We start from the raw sequence: 17,040 nt of genomic DNA, 5'->3' as shown, positions 1-17,040 counted from the left end.
TTTAGTATTACCTGCCATCATCGTAGGCCATTTTCTTTTCCTTGTTGCCATGGCCTCAGGATCTTGATCTCTCCCTCGTTTTTTTTTTGTTTTTTTTTTCCCAGACTGTAAACTTCTCCATCTTCAAAAAAAGCTCCAAAAAGCTTTTCCATTTAATGCTAATGAAAGGTAGAGCAGCTCCGTTTCTCTTCTTTCTACACTCCCCAGCTGTGTACTCATCCACTTTAAAACAATTTGGTGGGCGACAGGTTATTTTCTTAGCCTTCCCATTTTCAGCTCACTGCTAAATCAGTTTTCTCATTTTCTACACTTGGGCTTTTCCCCTGTGCTGAATGCAAATAGCTCCATAACTTAGGACTTGTTAAACAAGTGTATTTAAGTTGTTACAACTCATGAAGAAGTAACATAATATGCAGTGAAAATAAACAGGACACCACATAGAACTTTGTTATCATCCATGTCAGCAATATTTAGGAAGGAAATTATTTGGAAAGAAAATATTAGTTCGTATTAAGTAGCGCAGTGTGTGACTGAAGAAGAGTCAAATAGCCATTTTAGACACTTGGAAATACTCTGTATTTCCAAGGGAAACAGAGCTCTAAATAACAAACCACCGTGTTGATCAGCCACGCTGCAGCAGGAACTTCTGCGCCGCAGGGTTACCACTCTTGTGCATGGCATTAAGGATGTAATTTACAACATGGTGAGACAGTGATTTCAGTCAGTGGATGAGGCAGAATGCTCCACAACAGAAGATTTTGCTCTCCTCCTTGAAGAAGCTGGAGAAAATGCCAACACAAAACCGTACTATCAGGCTGATCAGTGCTTTGGGTTGAGTGGTAAGTGGTCTTCACAAGACCCAGGTAGGCCTGGGTGGCGAACACCACCCGGTGTAGTTGGAAGATAAACAGGGAGAGGCTAGACCTTGGTCAGCCCTTGGGACAGATGTCCCTATCCCAAGACCATCCTGGTCAGCAGCCATAGTGCTGCCACTCTACCTGCCTACAGTTCCAGGTCTTCATTGGAAAACCAAGATAGCCTCTGTGCGCTGATGGTAGGACATATACAGGAGATGGAAGAGAAATACTATTGAACAATACGAAATATTGATGAATAGTTTGCAAAGTGAAAGCAGAGTAGGTACAAGAAAAGGTCGGTCTCATATACATGCAGCTCATATGTTTCAGTGTCATATTTTGATTGTGTTTAGGGATGTGTTGCTGCTTGTCCCTTACCATTCATTTTTCTTTGTTTCAGGTAGGAATGAATTGATAGCCAGATACATCAAACTTAGAACAGGGAAGACACGGACCAGGAAGCAGGTAAAATAACCCAGTGGGGAAGTATGCGTTTCGGTGAATAACAAAACATGGTGTTTTTGGCTGCGGTGGCTGTCTGTGCTTCAGCTCTGACAAGATGGTGTATCGACTTCACTGACTTCACAACCTAATTCACACTTTTTAGGAAAAATATTTTAAATTCCAGATTTTTTTAATGTGCATCATCTCAGTGAAAGCTGGAGGTGCATTTTCTGTTGGTCTATGTGTATATGAGATTATTATCCCCTGTATTTGGGGAAAAAAAAACTCAAAAGTCAAAGCAGAAGCATATAGCATTGTTCCTGTTTTCTACATAAGGATAATTACAGGATGAAATGATTATTTTGAGACGGTGAATAACCAATAATAATTTCTGAATGTCCAGCCAATTCACCAATATAATAAAGGTTGTGATTATTGGATATGAGAGGTGAATGAATAAAAATTATCTAGTGAGACTGATGCTAATCATGCTTTCAGCTCGTGGGCAGTGCTTGCTACAGGATGAAATAATAATAATAAAAATTCCTCACAGAGCCTTCAGGCTCCTAGTCTGTGACCATGGCAAGATTTTATTCATCAACGACTCAGAATATACCTTGAGCCAGTCTTGAGTCTTTTTTAGACAATTATTGCATAACCATTAAGTTAATAACATATGACTAAATCCTTTGATTTATAATATCCATGGGGTTCAGCAGCCTTACAGAAGGCGCACGATCTGTATGGTTTGTGTGGTGGTTCTTGAGCCCTTGCACTGTTTCAAAATGCTTTGCCAATTGCAGAGTCCATTTGTTTTCCCTAATGTTAAGTTTGAGATTCCCCTCCACGTGCGTGGCAAAGGAGAAGGCAGCATCTCATACACTTGCATGCTATGCGTGTTTTGTAAAGCAGAGAAAGGTGACACTGAGTCAGAACACATAAAGATGGCCTGCTGCCAAACTTCGTGCTTAAAGCATTTTGAAGTGGGTGATATTTTGCCCTGGGTGGTGGTCTTTGTCAAGTGGGAAGAAAGCATATGTATGAGAGATGAAAAAAGCTATGAGAAAGGAGAGAAACTGCAGTGCATGGAGAAAAGGAACAAACAAAAGATTGGCAAAGAAATCTGCGAACAAAAGGCAAAGGCCCAAGCTCTGCCCTGTGTTATGCTCATGTAGACTCCCCCAGTTGGGAGCTACACTGGGGATCTTAAAATGGCATCGGGATTTGAAATGCAGACTGGGCTGGATCCATGTCCAGCGTGTGCTGGCAGAGCTGAGGTAAAACCAAGAGGGCTGTGATGGCTTGCACATGGCCTCTGTTCTTGTGTGTCCCTCTGTAATGTTTCATTAATCAGTTTTGGTGTCTAGAAGGCTTTGTCATTAGTTCCGAGTTTCAACTGAACAATTGAATGTTACAGTTGTGCTTCCTGTATAACCTTTAACACCACTAATGTCCTGCTGAAAGCAAAACAAGTGAACACGTGTCAAAACTTGGTCTACGTGTTTGACCACAAAATTGCTTAGTAAGCAAAAGTATAACGCTAAATTACTGCAGTCTGGTTCCCGAGCTGCTTCCTGAAGATCTCTCTGAAGGTGGCCTTCAGGGGCTGCGCTCACTTATGCATTGTTATTTGCTTCTCCACTAAAAAATCAGGCTTGCTTTTTCTTGTTGTTTTGTTGTTGTTGTTGTTGTTGCTATTGTCATGGAATAATCTTACAGAGGGAGGAAATGAAACTTTGTTTCTCCTTTTCTTTTGCTTGTGTTCTTTCCCAGTCAGGAATTTTAACTAACTCAGGAAAACCGTACAACACCTGGTATGGTATGCCCTTGGTCAAATCAGACTAAAGATTTTTCTTTAGCAGTTTTTCCCATCACTGCAGTTTTTAAACCTTCACATAGAGGTCTGGGGGGTGCTGAGCAGTACCAAGCAATGCTGGTCGGCATGGATATCAACATGTGGCAGAATAAATAGGAATGTGAGTCAGGATCCCGACCCTTCACTGCACAGGCAACAACTGGGCTATGAAATGGTCTGGTGCAGGGCAGGGATTACACACATTTCTGACCAAAATGCAAAATGTAATAACAGACCAAACCTAGACATTACTCGAGCTGATTCCCAGTTACTTGTCTCTAGTTACATGAACATTTTGTGGGCAGATTTGATGCTGAGATTGCAGAGACAGGCAGAGTGGTTTCTGGGACTGCATTGTGCCAATATTTTACCATTTGTTCCAGAACTTAGAACATTGCAGTGGGGCCAAAACACAGCAGTGGGGCCAAAACACAGCCTGAAGCTCCTTGCTGGAGCTGCAGAACACAATACAAACGAATGGACGCAACTTCTCGACATCGTTATGTCTTCAGCCTTGTGCCCAGGGGTCAGGGTGGGCATCTGCAGCCCTGGTTGAGAGGTGGAAGTCCTGTGGGCTGCGTGCTGCAGAATGTGGGACCCACCTGTGGATGGGGTCTGTCCCAAAGCATGCAGGCTGCAGCCAGCTGCAGGCTGTGTCCTCTGTCTTGTAGCTGAGTGCACAACCCAGTAGGCTGCACGTCTTTTTTCCTTAATCAAGTCACTGCAGTGATGACCAGTATTGTTAAGTTATTGTAAGAGCTGGGTATCTGTCTGGGAATGTGGTATCTTTAACAACAGAGCTTACTGAAGATGCAAATAATTCAATTCCCTTGGAATTTTTTTTTTCTTTTTTTTTAAAAAAAGAGAAAAATAGATATTTTAAATTTGATTTGCTTTTTGTTTTTCTTTTGTTTGTTTGTTTGTTTTTTTTTCTTTTTTCTTTTTTGTTCCTATAAACCTGAACAATGTAGGTGTCTAGTCACATACAGGTCTTAGCAAGAAAGAAAGTTCGAGAAATTCAAGCCGCCATTAAGGTACGTTTGGCTTGCCCAGTTGTAGGGGGCTTTTCATCTCCATGGTTACAGGCTTTTCCTTTGTTTCCTCCCTTCCCCTACCCTGCAGGTGTCTAGTCACATTCAGGTTCTTGCCAGAAGGAAATCTCGTGATTTTCATTCCAAGCTGAAGGTATGCGCTTTTCTGCTTTTGGGCTTGTGGTTGCTATGCCTGTCCCTTCCTCCTCCCCGTGGTGATGGGCGAGCTCCTGGTGCTGCCATGCCTGTAACCTCCTTTTCCTGCATGTGGTAGCTGTCTGCGTCTCTTTGTGTTTAATCTCTGGTTTCTGCACTAGCATCCACATTAAAAACATTGTCTTAACACTGTCCAAATGCAAAGTGAACTACTCTTTGTAACCGCTCAGCACCTAAACCTGATTTTTAACCCATCCATTCATTTTTTGTTTTATTTTTGAACAGCTGAGTGCTACGAGTGTATTTACATACACAAGGTTTTTATACAGTTGTGTAGATATACTTTTTTTTTTCTTTTTTTTTTCTTTTTTTCTTTTTTAGATAGGGTGATTGTTTTCTGTTCCCAAATGTTTTTTGTCTCTGCTTTTGAAATGCTATCAAGAATACTTAAAATAGATTGTGCCAGAGAGCACAGCTTATCCAGATTGCTCTAGCTAAAAGACACTACTAGAGTGCAATCTAGTATCACCTGAAGCTAAATATTATTTGCAAAATTCTATGAAATTTTATTTTTTTGAAGTAAAACGTTGGCATTTAATCTTTGGAGAGCCACAGTGCGAGCCCTGTCCAAGGAAAACTTAAGTATGTTTGCTTAATCTGACGTGATGAACTGTACGTGTCCCCATTTTCTCTCGTTTCCCTCCAGTATATTCTAAGGCTAAAAAGAAACTCTTGGAAATGTTTGATGAGGGTTTCTTGGATGGCTTGTTTTTTTAAGATTTCCAGCAGAGATCCTGGGATGCATTTTGCTTTCACGTTACTTAAAAGTGGAAGAGGGGGTTTTGCAATTTTTTCCACGCTTTTTCTTTTTAATGAAAAGCAAAAGAACTTGTAAATCTTTTCCTTCCATCCTTTTTCCTTTTTGTTGATTTTTATTTTCCGAATGAGAACAAATCGCGTTTTTGTTCTAGCTGAAAAACGAAATGTTTCAGCAAGTAATTTCACGAGGCTAAGTGGTGAGCGCTGCAGATGCTTACCACAGTCCTGGAGCTGCAGCGTATAAATAACAGCCTGGCTGTGTAACAGGCCTTCTTGACAGAAGCACTGGGTTTTTCATCCGCAGTGGGCAGCATGCTGGCAAGCTTGTATGGCTGTTGGTGGCTGGCTTTTTAGCTGCACTGGCTGAGCAGTTGGGGTTTGTAAAGAACAACTAAGACAACCTAAACATACTGCTTTTTAACCGAGGGTGCAATAATACAGAGATATGTAGCATTTTAAGCTTAAATTGTCAATCCTTGATGCCTAAAATTACTTATGTAAGGAGGTGGCCTTACTGTAAGAGGTGCTCAGCACCAGCAGCTCTCAGGGTGTTTTGCAGGGCTGGTGAGCACCTAGGCTACAAACAGCAGGAAACCCACCTAGCTACTAAAATGCAGATTTAGGAGCCTAACAAAAATATTGGATTTGCTCTTCTAAAATATTTCCTTTTCTCAATGCTAAAAATAACATAAAAATGAAGACAATTCTATTGCAAAACATATTCTTAGTTGCTGCACCTGCTATCAGATTTTTGTCAGAGCTTTCCGAAGGAACAAGCAGCTAAATGCCATCTAGTACTATTTGAGACCTCTGCCCTAAGTGGCATTTGCAGTAAATAGGGCCCCCAGGGGATTTTTCATCTTGAGGAGTCGCCTGAAGAAGGAAAGATCTGTCAGGGCAACAAGGTACTTCACGAGGCCTTCAGTTCCCCCTGCTCATTCCCACCCGTCAGCGGGTTGCAGCTCTTCCAGGGCTGAGCAGAGAGCAGGGGAGCTGCCATTATGTTTCAAGAAATTCATCCATATGTGAGGAGCCTCTCATGCCCATGTCACTGCTGCTCTGTGGAAAACATTTGCTTCAAGACTTCCTACAGCTGCTCCGTGAGGATGGGGAGCGTGCCAGTGACATAAGGTTGCCAACCCCTGCACTTAGAATACTCTCCAGATATCACTAATGACAGAATCTGCCCCAGTCCTTCCCCAGCAGGCTCTGCTGGTCAGCATCTGTTCTTCCTGCCCTGCTACCTCTAGGTAGCCATCCTGCCCACAAAATTTAGCTCCCGCAGGAGCCCAAGCACAGCCCAGGTGACTCTTCCAGGACCCCTCGCCTGAGGGGTGCCCAGAAGCAACAGAGGAGCCAGGTTCTCTCCGTCTCCCTTCCCTTTTTCTTTCTGCTCTTGGTTAGTGAATAAGGTGCCACTGCACAACATCTGCACAGTACCTTACCAGAGAAATTGCAGCCTCCTCTGCAGCACTGCCTGCATTTCTCTTACTATTCCTTTATTGAACTATCCATCTTCTCCAATGCTCTTTGTAACAGAGAGCATTTGCAGATGCAAAAAAATGTATTCACCTTGCATTCATTTCACATCAGTGATGTACTTCTCAAGTGGTTTTCAGTGTGGACTGTTTTGGTGGCAGTTCAAACTGCCCCATCAGGAACCCCAGAAAGGTGATGGACTCTCATTTATCCTAAAGCAGTGTTGCCAGCATTTCCTCGTGATAAGAGCCAGAAAGAACATAGGCAAAGGAATAAACCACTTCTGCCTCAGGTCACTCTCAGCTATTTTAACAGTGAGCTATCTCTTCCTGGTTGTAAAGCCCTGTAAAACTCTAAAATGCTCAGTTGGTGGTATGTGCAGGAGAGCAACTACTACTGAAAATAAGAGATGTACCTGATATCAGATTTGCCACATACAACATGAGGGGAAAGTACTCCATGGATGAAATTTGGAGATTCTTCATGCCAGTCTGTAGCTATAATTTCAGTCAGCTCTGACTTGAGGCCCTTTATGTCTCCCATGTTTCTTCCTCTTGCCACCAGGCCTCCCAGCTCCGTGCACATCCCACTTGTGCACAGGGAAGGTTACTGCAAAGAAGATGGTGCTTCCCTGTGTGTGCCAGTGCTGCATTAAGTGAAATAATCATGAGCAGGGAGTTGAGGGTTGCAGGAGCATAGCACGGAGGCCCTCACTCCCCAGCTGATGTCCTTTACTAGCAGGTTTTTTTTGTAATATCATTTCTAATTGATCTTTTGGGATCTGGCCAGTCTGTCCCATTGACCTCAGTTCCTGATCTTTTACACTGACAAACGGTGTAACCAGCAAGTCTTCTTGTCCAAGTACCTTCTGGGTTTATTTTAGACCAGGAGATATTTATGTCTAGCATTGGTTTGAACCATCCTTGTGGCTGAACGTGTCAGATCTTCTTGTGGCTGTCTTCTGCGAAATCCATATGGATGGAAAGATTTCAGAGCTGTCCACGTGACTTTGAATGTATCTGTCCATGGCATTGGGTAGAGTATTACTGAAGCTTGGCGAAGACAAGAAATCTTAGCTTCTTGCTGTGATGTTACCTTGGTCCAATGAAGTTCCTTTTCCCTGGGGACACATGCCTGCAGCTGCTGCAGATGGATGAATCCTTAGCCTGCAAGGAGTTCTACCTGTTAGTGCTATTGCTGTATTTCAGGACCACCAAATGAGAATGCCCTGCTGGCTCTTCTAGTGATGTTACACATTTGAATTTCTTTTCCAACAGGAGAACAATCCTGTTTTAGGGATTTTATCTTAATTTTCTGAGGTTATTAAAATCTTCCTGAGGTTAGCGAAATTTCGTCTCATGAAAGAGGAAAGAGAGGTTGAGATAAAGTGGTCCTTGGAGACAGATCTGAAAGGTGGCTCCTCTTCATGACATTTCCTCTTGTGCAGCAGAATTTTTAATTTATAATGTTTTTCCTTCTAAAATACAGCAGTCTGTAGTGTCAGGTTGCAGCATTTCCCACCTTTGCGCTGGCAGGGAGCCTGAATCAATCAGGAGAAAAGGTAGATTGGAAGTTGGGCCCAAACAAAGAGTAAAGGTCTTCACAGCAGGACATACATCTATCTTAGACTTTCATTTCAGATATGTTTTTCATAGAGCAAGATTAATTAGACAGAGACAAAAAGAAACATTAAAATGCCTACAATTCACACATATATTACGTGTTGTAAAATCCATTATTCTACATTCCACATTGAGGGATAAAAAGAAAATATTGTTGTCAATTATAAAATGCTAAAGATAGCTCTATACTTTTTAAATGAACAATGATAAAAGCCTTGAAAAATTCCCTTTGATGTGAATGGAGTCTTCAGCATTTTGAAATACAATAAGATGGATTAATTGCTACTCATTAGGCAGCAAGTTGGGACAGCTTTGAATGCGCATTCTCTTCTTGGCATTAGCTATTGCCTGGCTGAAATAGCCAGCTTTTGTATTTACTCCTGTCTTCTCTAATAATAAGCAAATTGGAGATCAGGGCTAGAAACACTGAAGTGCTCTCTATCTTTTGTCCAGAACAATTGTATATTTTCGTGATTTGTTTATCCTTTTTGAGCTACAGCTAATTATTGCAAAGGTTATTTGAATCAATACAAGATCTGAGCAGAATTAACATCTGCAAAATTGCTTATTAGGATAGTATTTTATGCTAGTGTTACTGTACTATCCATTTTGTAGCATATTGTTGTTTCTTATGTCATATTTTTTTCCTTACAAAAGTTTTGTATTTTAAATATTCGTGCAGGTTTTAGGCTTTCTTGAATTAATACTGTGTTCTGTTGTGCATAATTTTCCTCATGCTGTCCTAGTTTTGTTTGTTTGGTTTTTTTTTTTCCCCCTAAAGTCATAGACAATGTGGTATGCAAAGCCCCATTTATCATTCTAGGATAACAGGTTTTTGGTTTTTTTTCTCTTGCTGTAGAACTGATTGATTGAATTGTTCTGCTGTTTATGTTGGATTAAAAGAAAGTCGAGCACAAATCCCTTTGTGCTTGTCATGTAGAACAGTTGTTTCACGTGGGGCTTTTATGGATATTAAGAATTATAATTGGATGATATTGGGGCAGTATCTTATCTAATTTAACTATGTCTTTTGCATTCCAAAAAACTAATGGGTGAAAAGTAAAACTCAAGGGCCTGATTCATTAAAAGTTGCATAGTCTCCTTTCGTTAGGTTCTTAGAGCTTACCCCTTCCTAACACAAGGTGTTTGCAGCTGCAGCGCAGAGCAGTCGGCTCAAACAAGAAGCAGATCCTGTTCTCCATTATGGTGATGATGTTTGAGGGATTTGGTGAAACTATTCCAGATTTTCATTGATTGCGCTCTAAATCCACCTCAGTAACGTCTCCAATTACCTACTTTTAAGAAGAAGGGAAGACAGTAGTGAAAGGGTGCTGCCTGTTACTTACTACAGCGTAATTCCTGGGCTTCTACAGTCCCATCGGAGCTCATAAATTAAGTAGGGTCAAGTCAGGGCAGGGCCAGATGGGACCTATCCAAGGAATACCTTAAGCTCTGATGGGATTTAGTGATTCGGTGGCAGATGCTGTCCCCCTGCAGCTCCTGACGAACCTCACCACAGTACTCTGCAGGATGCTGGGCCATACTTTCATTTTATGTACATCAGTGCAAACGTCCTTGACCAGAAGGATTTATTCCAGCTTTACACAATGGCACACATGAGTAAAACCAAGCCCTTATTGGACAAGATAGGAAATCCAAGTCTTAACTCTTTGCGGTCATTAAAAATCCCACAACGTTCCTGTTTAGAGTAGGGGTGTTAACCCATTTGTCCTGGCCAAATTCCAACCTGGGTAATTACTGTAATCTGTCTGTTTAAATTACTCTTGCAGTTTTAATTGGACATATTACTTCTCTTGCCGCCTAAACTGTGATGTAATACCATTGTGTGTTATTAATCAGTTATCAAGTTTCATCCCAGAAGCAGCACATTGCAGTGATAGGTGGAAAGAGTCATTCCCTGCTGGTTGCAGGCACTCTCTGCTGCAGTACAAAAAAAGCCCAGTCTATTTGTTTTTTAAAGTCGTAGGCAAGCTGATATTTCAGTTCAAATAAGCAGCTTCAAAATGTGGTTTTTCTGTTTCTTTTTGAAGCCTGTGTAATCCGCCTAGTAATACATGTGCAGCCCACCACCTGGAGCTGGAAGTGCTGTGTGCTAGTAGAATTCAGAATCTCTTAGCATTTGCTTTTGATTCTGAATTTGATTTCTGCCATATTTCGATGTAAGATACGTTTGCTTTTAGTTAAAATGGTCTACTGACTACCATGGGTTCCTAAACCTGTAAAAGGTGAAAATTCCCATTGATAGATATTGGCTGAGTGTCTTGATGCTCAGCAGGGCTGGCAGATGTGTCACCATGGGGATGAAACTGCTCAAGAAGAGTCCTCCTGCAAGGGATATGTGCTGAGCTGGCACCTCTCCATTTTGCTTTTTCTCCATCTTTCTAACATGTAATAAAAGGACTGAAAAGTGGCCACTACCAAATGCAGCAATTGCTACAAGGAAGGCATGGAAGAACCTGTAGTAAGAGGTCGCATGCCACTGCACCCCTCACACCTTCCTGCATTGTCAGGGGCGGTCAGGGTTGGGCTCAGGTGAGATGGTTGTGGTTAGAAGGGAAAGCGGCAAGTTGGTGAGGTGGCCAAGTTGAGGTAGCATACAACAAGAGAACAGAAGCTGCCCTGCAGATATCACATGAGCTATGGTGTGGGGGTCCTGAGGGTTAGACAGGTCAGATGGCAGTGTGCTGTCCTGCCACAGGTGTGAGGGACTGGCTACAGCCTCTCCCCTGCCCCTTTGCTGCCAGGGGCTCTTCTCTCCCAGCTCAGGGAGATGAGTACAGTGATCCCCTGCATCTCTGTTGCACGTGGGGACCTGCTGTAAATTACCCCCAGAGCGTTGCTGGATTTTTAGTTTGTTATTTTTATTTCCTTTTAATGAATCAGTCCCTTGGTGAAAGTAACATGTTTGTTTAAACCTGGTATTTAACGTTGAGCAAAATGCTCTTCCTTTGTCCCTTACTATTTTGTTCATATTTTGCTGAAAATCTGCTATTCTACACAAGCATTTTAATAAACTGTTTGTTGTTGTATCCAGGTAACAAGCATGGTAAGTATTCTAACTAAACCAAGTATTATGTACCTTAGCTGTGCTTGGCAGAATTTTTGGCTAGCTTTTCCTGTACTCTCAGCCTGTGCTGTTTCTGAAGGAGCTATTCAAAGGAAGGACTGCTCACCTATCATACTGCTCCATATAAGCTATAGAGGGAGCATATGTGCAAAGTTGTATACTGTATATAAAAGCATGCGTCTCTTGCCAGCATGCGTGCTACTTTGCTTGTGAAGTAAAACCTGAAGGCCAACAACATCCTTGCCTAATATTGCTTGTGTTCTTTCATCCTACGTCACATACCTAAATGTTAGCACATATTAATACAGTACAGGGATCTCCAGACAGGGAACCCCACCATTCCAGATAGCAGCAGTCTGTTGGTTACCTTTATTACCTGACCTAAAATACCCCGCTGCATTAAGAGATGTTCCTTTTCTGTTCTGTGATCATGCCTGATGGGCAGCGTCTAGGACTCCAAATTTAACACAAGTAATCAGTAACTCTTTTCCTAAACTTGTTCCTATATGCTTGAAAACAGCAGAAATGTTATGGCTGTCTGTTTTCTGTGGGATCACTGTCAGCCAGTGATGCACTACAACTGGGAGTTTAAATTGTATTTTGGTATTAATTGGATTTTGGTGATCCAGTTTTTAAAATACTTGTTGTAAGACAGACTCTGAGCTGGCTCTAAACATGTAAAGACAAACAAAATCTGTCATCATTTACAGTCGGTCGCAGTTCTGCGTTCTCATTTTGCAGTGTAATGCTAAAGGCAGATTTCTCTTAGTTCTAAATGATAGAGCTCAGATCTCAGCGGTCCCTCTCTGGTAAGAGAGCCTTAGCAGCAGACTGACTTACTCTGTCCTGACTTAAAACCAGCAGAATCTACCCAGATAAATAGGTGGGCAGCAGTTTGCTCTCCCCAAGCTTCTTGCATGTTGGCAGAGCAGACTGTGAGAATCCAGGTCTACCATGCATGTCTGAGAGGAGGTTTTGCCTTCAGGTAGTCTGAGTGTTAGCCTTTGTCCTGGTTTTTTTTTTCCTGCATGGTTTGCTATTTTTGCATTTTCTGTGTGGCTTTTTAAGTTTTGATTTATGTGCTTGTAGCTGCAGTTATTTAACATCATTTGTTGTGCCAAATGTTTTAAGACTCCATGTAATTGTCATATTAAAGGATCAGACAGCAAAGGACAAAGCACTCCAGCACATGGCAGCAATGTCATCAGCTCAGATAGTCTCAGCTACTGCTATTCACAACAAGCTGGGCCTGCCAGGAATTCCCCGTCCTACATTTCCTGGGGCACCTGGGGTAAGTTGTTAGCTGAGTCCCGAAAATCCCTGTATTCTCTAACACTGTTCAGTAGAAATCTAAGGCTGAGTGAATGGATTAATGCTTTCACTTGTGTCTTTGCAAAAGGAATCGTGCTTGTTCAGAAATATCCCAAATCTTTCAACAGGGAAAACAAATGTGGGTCTGTTTGTTCTTCTTTCAGTTTTGGCCTGGCATGATTCAAACGGGGCAGCCTGGATCCTCGCAAGAGTAAGTCTGAAAATTTGAGTATGTTTCTATCTGCAGTGTGGGGTGCTTTGCTGCCACAGGATATCAGTCTTGCAATAATTTGCACATTTTTCAAAAAGAAGGAAAAGTGGTTATAGGGTAGAGACTTGCAGTGATGAGATCTCATGTTTGAAAAGTTGCAAGGGATCGCATCCCTCATCAGCCATGGGAAATGCAATCCCTTATCTCTGCAGTGGCTCTGGAGCAACGTCTCCCAGCCTTATTTTTCATCTTCTCCCTGCCTCATTTCCTTGAGGCCCATGGGAATCTTTGTGCCCCAGTACTTCAATGTCCTCTGGATTTATTGGGAGGCAAAGCATCTGCATCTGCTGGGATGGTTGCAGCAGGCAGGGCAGAAGCATGGACAAGCTCCTCACTTCAGCACGTTGGGAGTATGTAGTTCTCATGCTTCTCTCTCTCGCTTTTGCCTCTCTATGGTTGCTACATATGCTACGTAGGAGTCAAATACATTTGTGAATAAAGTTCATTAACTGCGTGTGTGACTGTAATGGAATTTACTGTTGATGGCATGGTGTATGATTTTTTTGTAACTATTTATTCCAGTGTAAAGCCATTCGTTCAGCAGGCCTACCCTATACAGCCATCAGTCACAGCTCCCATTTCAGGTAACTTTTGTTTCTTGTCTCCACTAAAAAGGGTTGGATTGTGTCCTGAAATGGACAGAGCCACTACTCCATTTCTAATGACCCCAGCAACCAAACCAAACACTAGTCTCTAACAAATACCAGTGTCCTGGTACTTGTTAAGAGGGAGAATCAGTGAGTTTGGGAGTTTTATGTTTGATGTTACATTTTAGATAGCAAGTGTTAATACATATGTGAGGAGTTGCTGTGATACATGGTCTCTAGCCAGTGTTTCATACTGTAGCAAAATGCATTGTAAAAAATGAATAGTAGGATGCATGTTTGTATTTTAATAGCTGTAATAATAAGCCTCCGTTTATTGTTAATTAGAGCTAAATCTGTTCAGAAATCATTTGTGTTTAGCCTTGTTTTTGATATAAGTCTATGTGTCTGTTATTGGTAACTCTTCTCCTCCTGAAGCTTCAGCTCTACCTGATACCCCTTTGTTAGATGCATAATGCTTGCTCTGACACTCTGACTTCACTGCTCATACTGATGGTGCCCTTTCCATGGCTTCTTCCATTCTCCTTTTCACACCTAACACCAGGAAAGATAACTATTTCTTTGCAGGTGACAGAATCGCACAGAATCACAGAATCACCCGGGTTGGAAGGGACCTCAAGGATCATGTAGTTCCAACCCCCCTGCCTAGCAGGGCCACCAAACATACACATTTAGATCAGGTTGCCCAGGACCCTGTCCAACCTGGCCTTAAACACGTCCAAGGACGGGGCATCCACAACCTCCCTGGGCAGCCCGTTCCAGGGCCTAACCACTCTCCTAGTAAAGAACTTCCCCCTAACATCCAACCTAAATCTTCCCTCCTTCAACTTGGATCCATTTCCCCTAGTCCTGCTATTGTCAGCCCTTTTGAAGAGTTTACTCCCCTCCTGGGTGTAGGTTCCCTTCAGGTATTGATAGGCTGCAATGAGGTCACCCCGCAGCCTTCTCTTCTCCAGGCTGAACAAGCCCAACTCCCTCAGCCTGTCCTCATAGGGGAGATGCTCCAGCCCCCTGATCATCTTAGTCGCCCTCCTCTGGACCCTTTCCAAAATCTCTATGTCTTTCTTGTACTGAGGGCTCCAGACCTGGACACAGTACTCCAGATGGGGCCTCACAAGAGCCAAGCAGAGAGGGACAATCACCTCCCTGTCCCTGCTGACCACCCCTCTCCTGATGGAGCCCAGGATCCCATTTGCCTTTCGAGCTGCCAGAGCACACTGCTGGCCCATGTTCAGTCTCTCGTCCATCAGGACCCCCAGGTCCTCTGCCGAGCTGCTCTCAAGGACCGCTCCTCCCAGCCTGTACAGGTGCCTGGGGTTCTTCTGGCCCAAATGCAAAACCTTGCACTTTGCCGTGTTGAACCTCATTAGGTTCACCCGAGCCCAGATTTCCAGCCTGTCGAGGTCCCTCTGAATGGCATCCCTCCCTTCCACAGCTAACTTTACACTTCTCTTGCCAAACTACACCACACTTCTGACTCCCAGCTGCGGTTTTCTGACTCCCTCTTTGTGTTGTTTCTAACTTCCTGCTATACCATATTTGTGTCTGTCAGATACTTTGAATCTTCTTTTACCTGCTGTTCTCTTTCAGAATGGGATTATTAATTTTTCAGTCAGAATTCATGCATTTGCTTCATTAGAGTTCCTGTTCACACATAACCAGTCATTGTTGTAATTCCCTGTTTCACAAGCCTCAAACCCTCTTTGTGTAAATTTGAGGGTTGGATCCAGCTCCCAAACTCACTAAGAGATATGGACACAAACTATCTGTGACCTCTCCCTGGTTCTTAACCATGTTGTCCTGGTTTTCTAACCTTTCTTGTGTGTCTCCCAGGATCAGCTTCTGCCTTCCAGCTGCAGCCTTTCTCTTCTTCCTTTACTGTTTTGTTTCCTTCTCATCTAATTTTCCACAATGAGGAGCAGAAGATAGCATTTATTCATTCTCTTGAGGTGAATTAGAGATGGTGGCTAACATCCCTTCTCTCTCTAGAGCATGTCATTCCCTCTTTATTATCAATTTAAAACTTTCTTTTTAGAGTATGATTCAGCTCTTTACAGTAATTATTTATTATTATCTGTAATATAATGATGCCTAAAAGCTCCAAAAGAAGACAAGGACCCAATGTGCAAATACATAGTAAGAAACGATCCCTGCCTTGGAAAGAGTATACACTAAATAGAAGAGAGGAATTGAGAGTGGCAGAAGAAATAGGCAGAAAGAGAGGTGGTTTACTTGTAACATGTGGCACATTAGGAACCAGAAATAGAGGCCAGTTCTCTTAACTCCTTGAGGCAGTAATACCTCCTCGGAGCCTTGCTGCTTGTTTCCAGGCAAGAGTCAGCTGTAAGTCTGTTTGAAGTCTGTGTGAAATCTCTGTAAATCTCTAAAATCCAGTGTATAATTTAAGCAAAAATTCTGCAGTGAGTTACAACCTCAAGCAAACAGTGGAGCCAACCTTTTATTTGTACCATTTTTAGCTTGTTGGGTTGGGACCTCTTTTCCTACATGTTTTCTCTGTTGTCCTTATTTTCATTCATTATTTGTTAAAATGAATATAAATGACCAAGAGTTACCTGGGTGATTGCTGGTTATATTTAATTCAGAAAATATGAACTGGGGAATGATCAACGTCTTGATGAAAATGGTTCCTTTTCTTTAGGATTTGAGCCTACGTCAGCTCCAGCTCCGTCAGTCCCTGCGTGGCAGGGCCGATCGATTGGTACGACCAAGCTCAGGCTGGTGGAGTTTTCAGCTTTCCTTGAACAGCAGAGGGATCCCGAATCAGTAAGTGTTGCCCTCATGTCTGCTCAGCTTTGGCTTTCCTCAGTCCTTTCCCATGCGGAGTGTGCTTTCCAGGGCTAAGCCTGCAGGAATACACTCCTGGTATTGCTGTGTTCACTACCGCTCAATGTAATATTGCTTTCGTGATGGTACCACATTATCCTTTCTTGCCCTCTTTCTCTGTTTGCTGAAGAGAGAGGCCTGTCTGAGAGCAGGCATGGTTCACTGTGCCTCGCTGTTAACCTACTTTAGCAGCTGTACCAAATTGCATCATGTTTTTGGCAGCAGTTCAGTGCCTAACTGTAAGTTACAATTTAATCTATTTCCTAGCAGAAACAAAATCAAGGACTTGTATAGAAATTATGCATGGCCCTTTACAAAACTGATGTTAGGGTCATCCTCTGGGTGTTTTTGGGACAGTGATAGTCCCTTTGAGTTCAAGCCTTCCTAGCATGCAGCATTTGTCTGCATTGCTTCTTTTTTTCTTTTTTTGAGATTACATTTCTAAATCTGTGGTCATTGGGTCTTGCTTGATTTCGTGCCTTGGGATCCAGTCTGAGGTGTTTTTTTTTTCGTTTGGGCTTCTTTTTTTTGTTTTGTTTTTTTTGAGGAAGGTTTTGGTTTATAAGTCTTTGTACTGCACCTGCAGGGGTAGATTATGGGATTGGCTGTAGTATTTTATTTACGCCAGTTAGCCATGAACCTTGATATTAATCATTAC

General features: G+C 42.4%; 1 protein-coding gene across 9 annotated transcripts in view; it reads left to right on the top strand.

Annotated features, from left to right (window-relative positions):
• Positions 1–17,040, top strand: part of TEAD1 (TEA domain transcription factor 1) — a 144,604-nt gene that overhangs the window by 100,043 nt on the left and 27,521 nt on the right. For 3 of the 9 annotated variants that reach the window (XM_048948775.1, XM_048948778.1, XM_048948782.1), the window contains exons 3-9: positions 1,258–1,322; positions 4,128–4,190; positions 4,279–4,341; positions 12,508–12,642; positions 12,827–12,873; positions 13,456–13,517; positions 16,198–16,322. In XM_048948775.1, coding sequence (XP_048804732.1) covers positions 1,258–1,322; positions 4,128–4,190; positions 4,279–4,341; positions 12,508–12,642; positions 12,827–12,873; positions 13,456–13,517; positions 16,198–16,322 — 560 coding nt within the window. The other 6 variants (XM_048948777.1, XM_048948780.1, XM_048948776.1 and 3 more) reach the window with 5 other exon arrangements.

This window comes from Lagopus muta, chromosome 6, assembly GCF_023343835.1.
Source record: "Lagopus muta isolate bLagMut1 chromosome 6, bLagMut1 primary, whole genome shotgun sequence".
NCBI lineage: Eukaryota > Metazoa > Chordata > Aves > Galliformes > Phasianidae > Lagopus > Lagopus muta.
The sequence above is the reverse complement of the archived record's forward strand: the minus strand, read 5'-3'. Positions and strand labels throughout refer to the sequence as shown.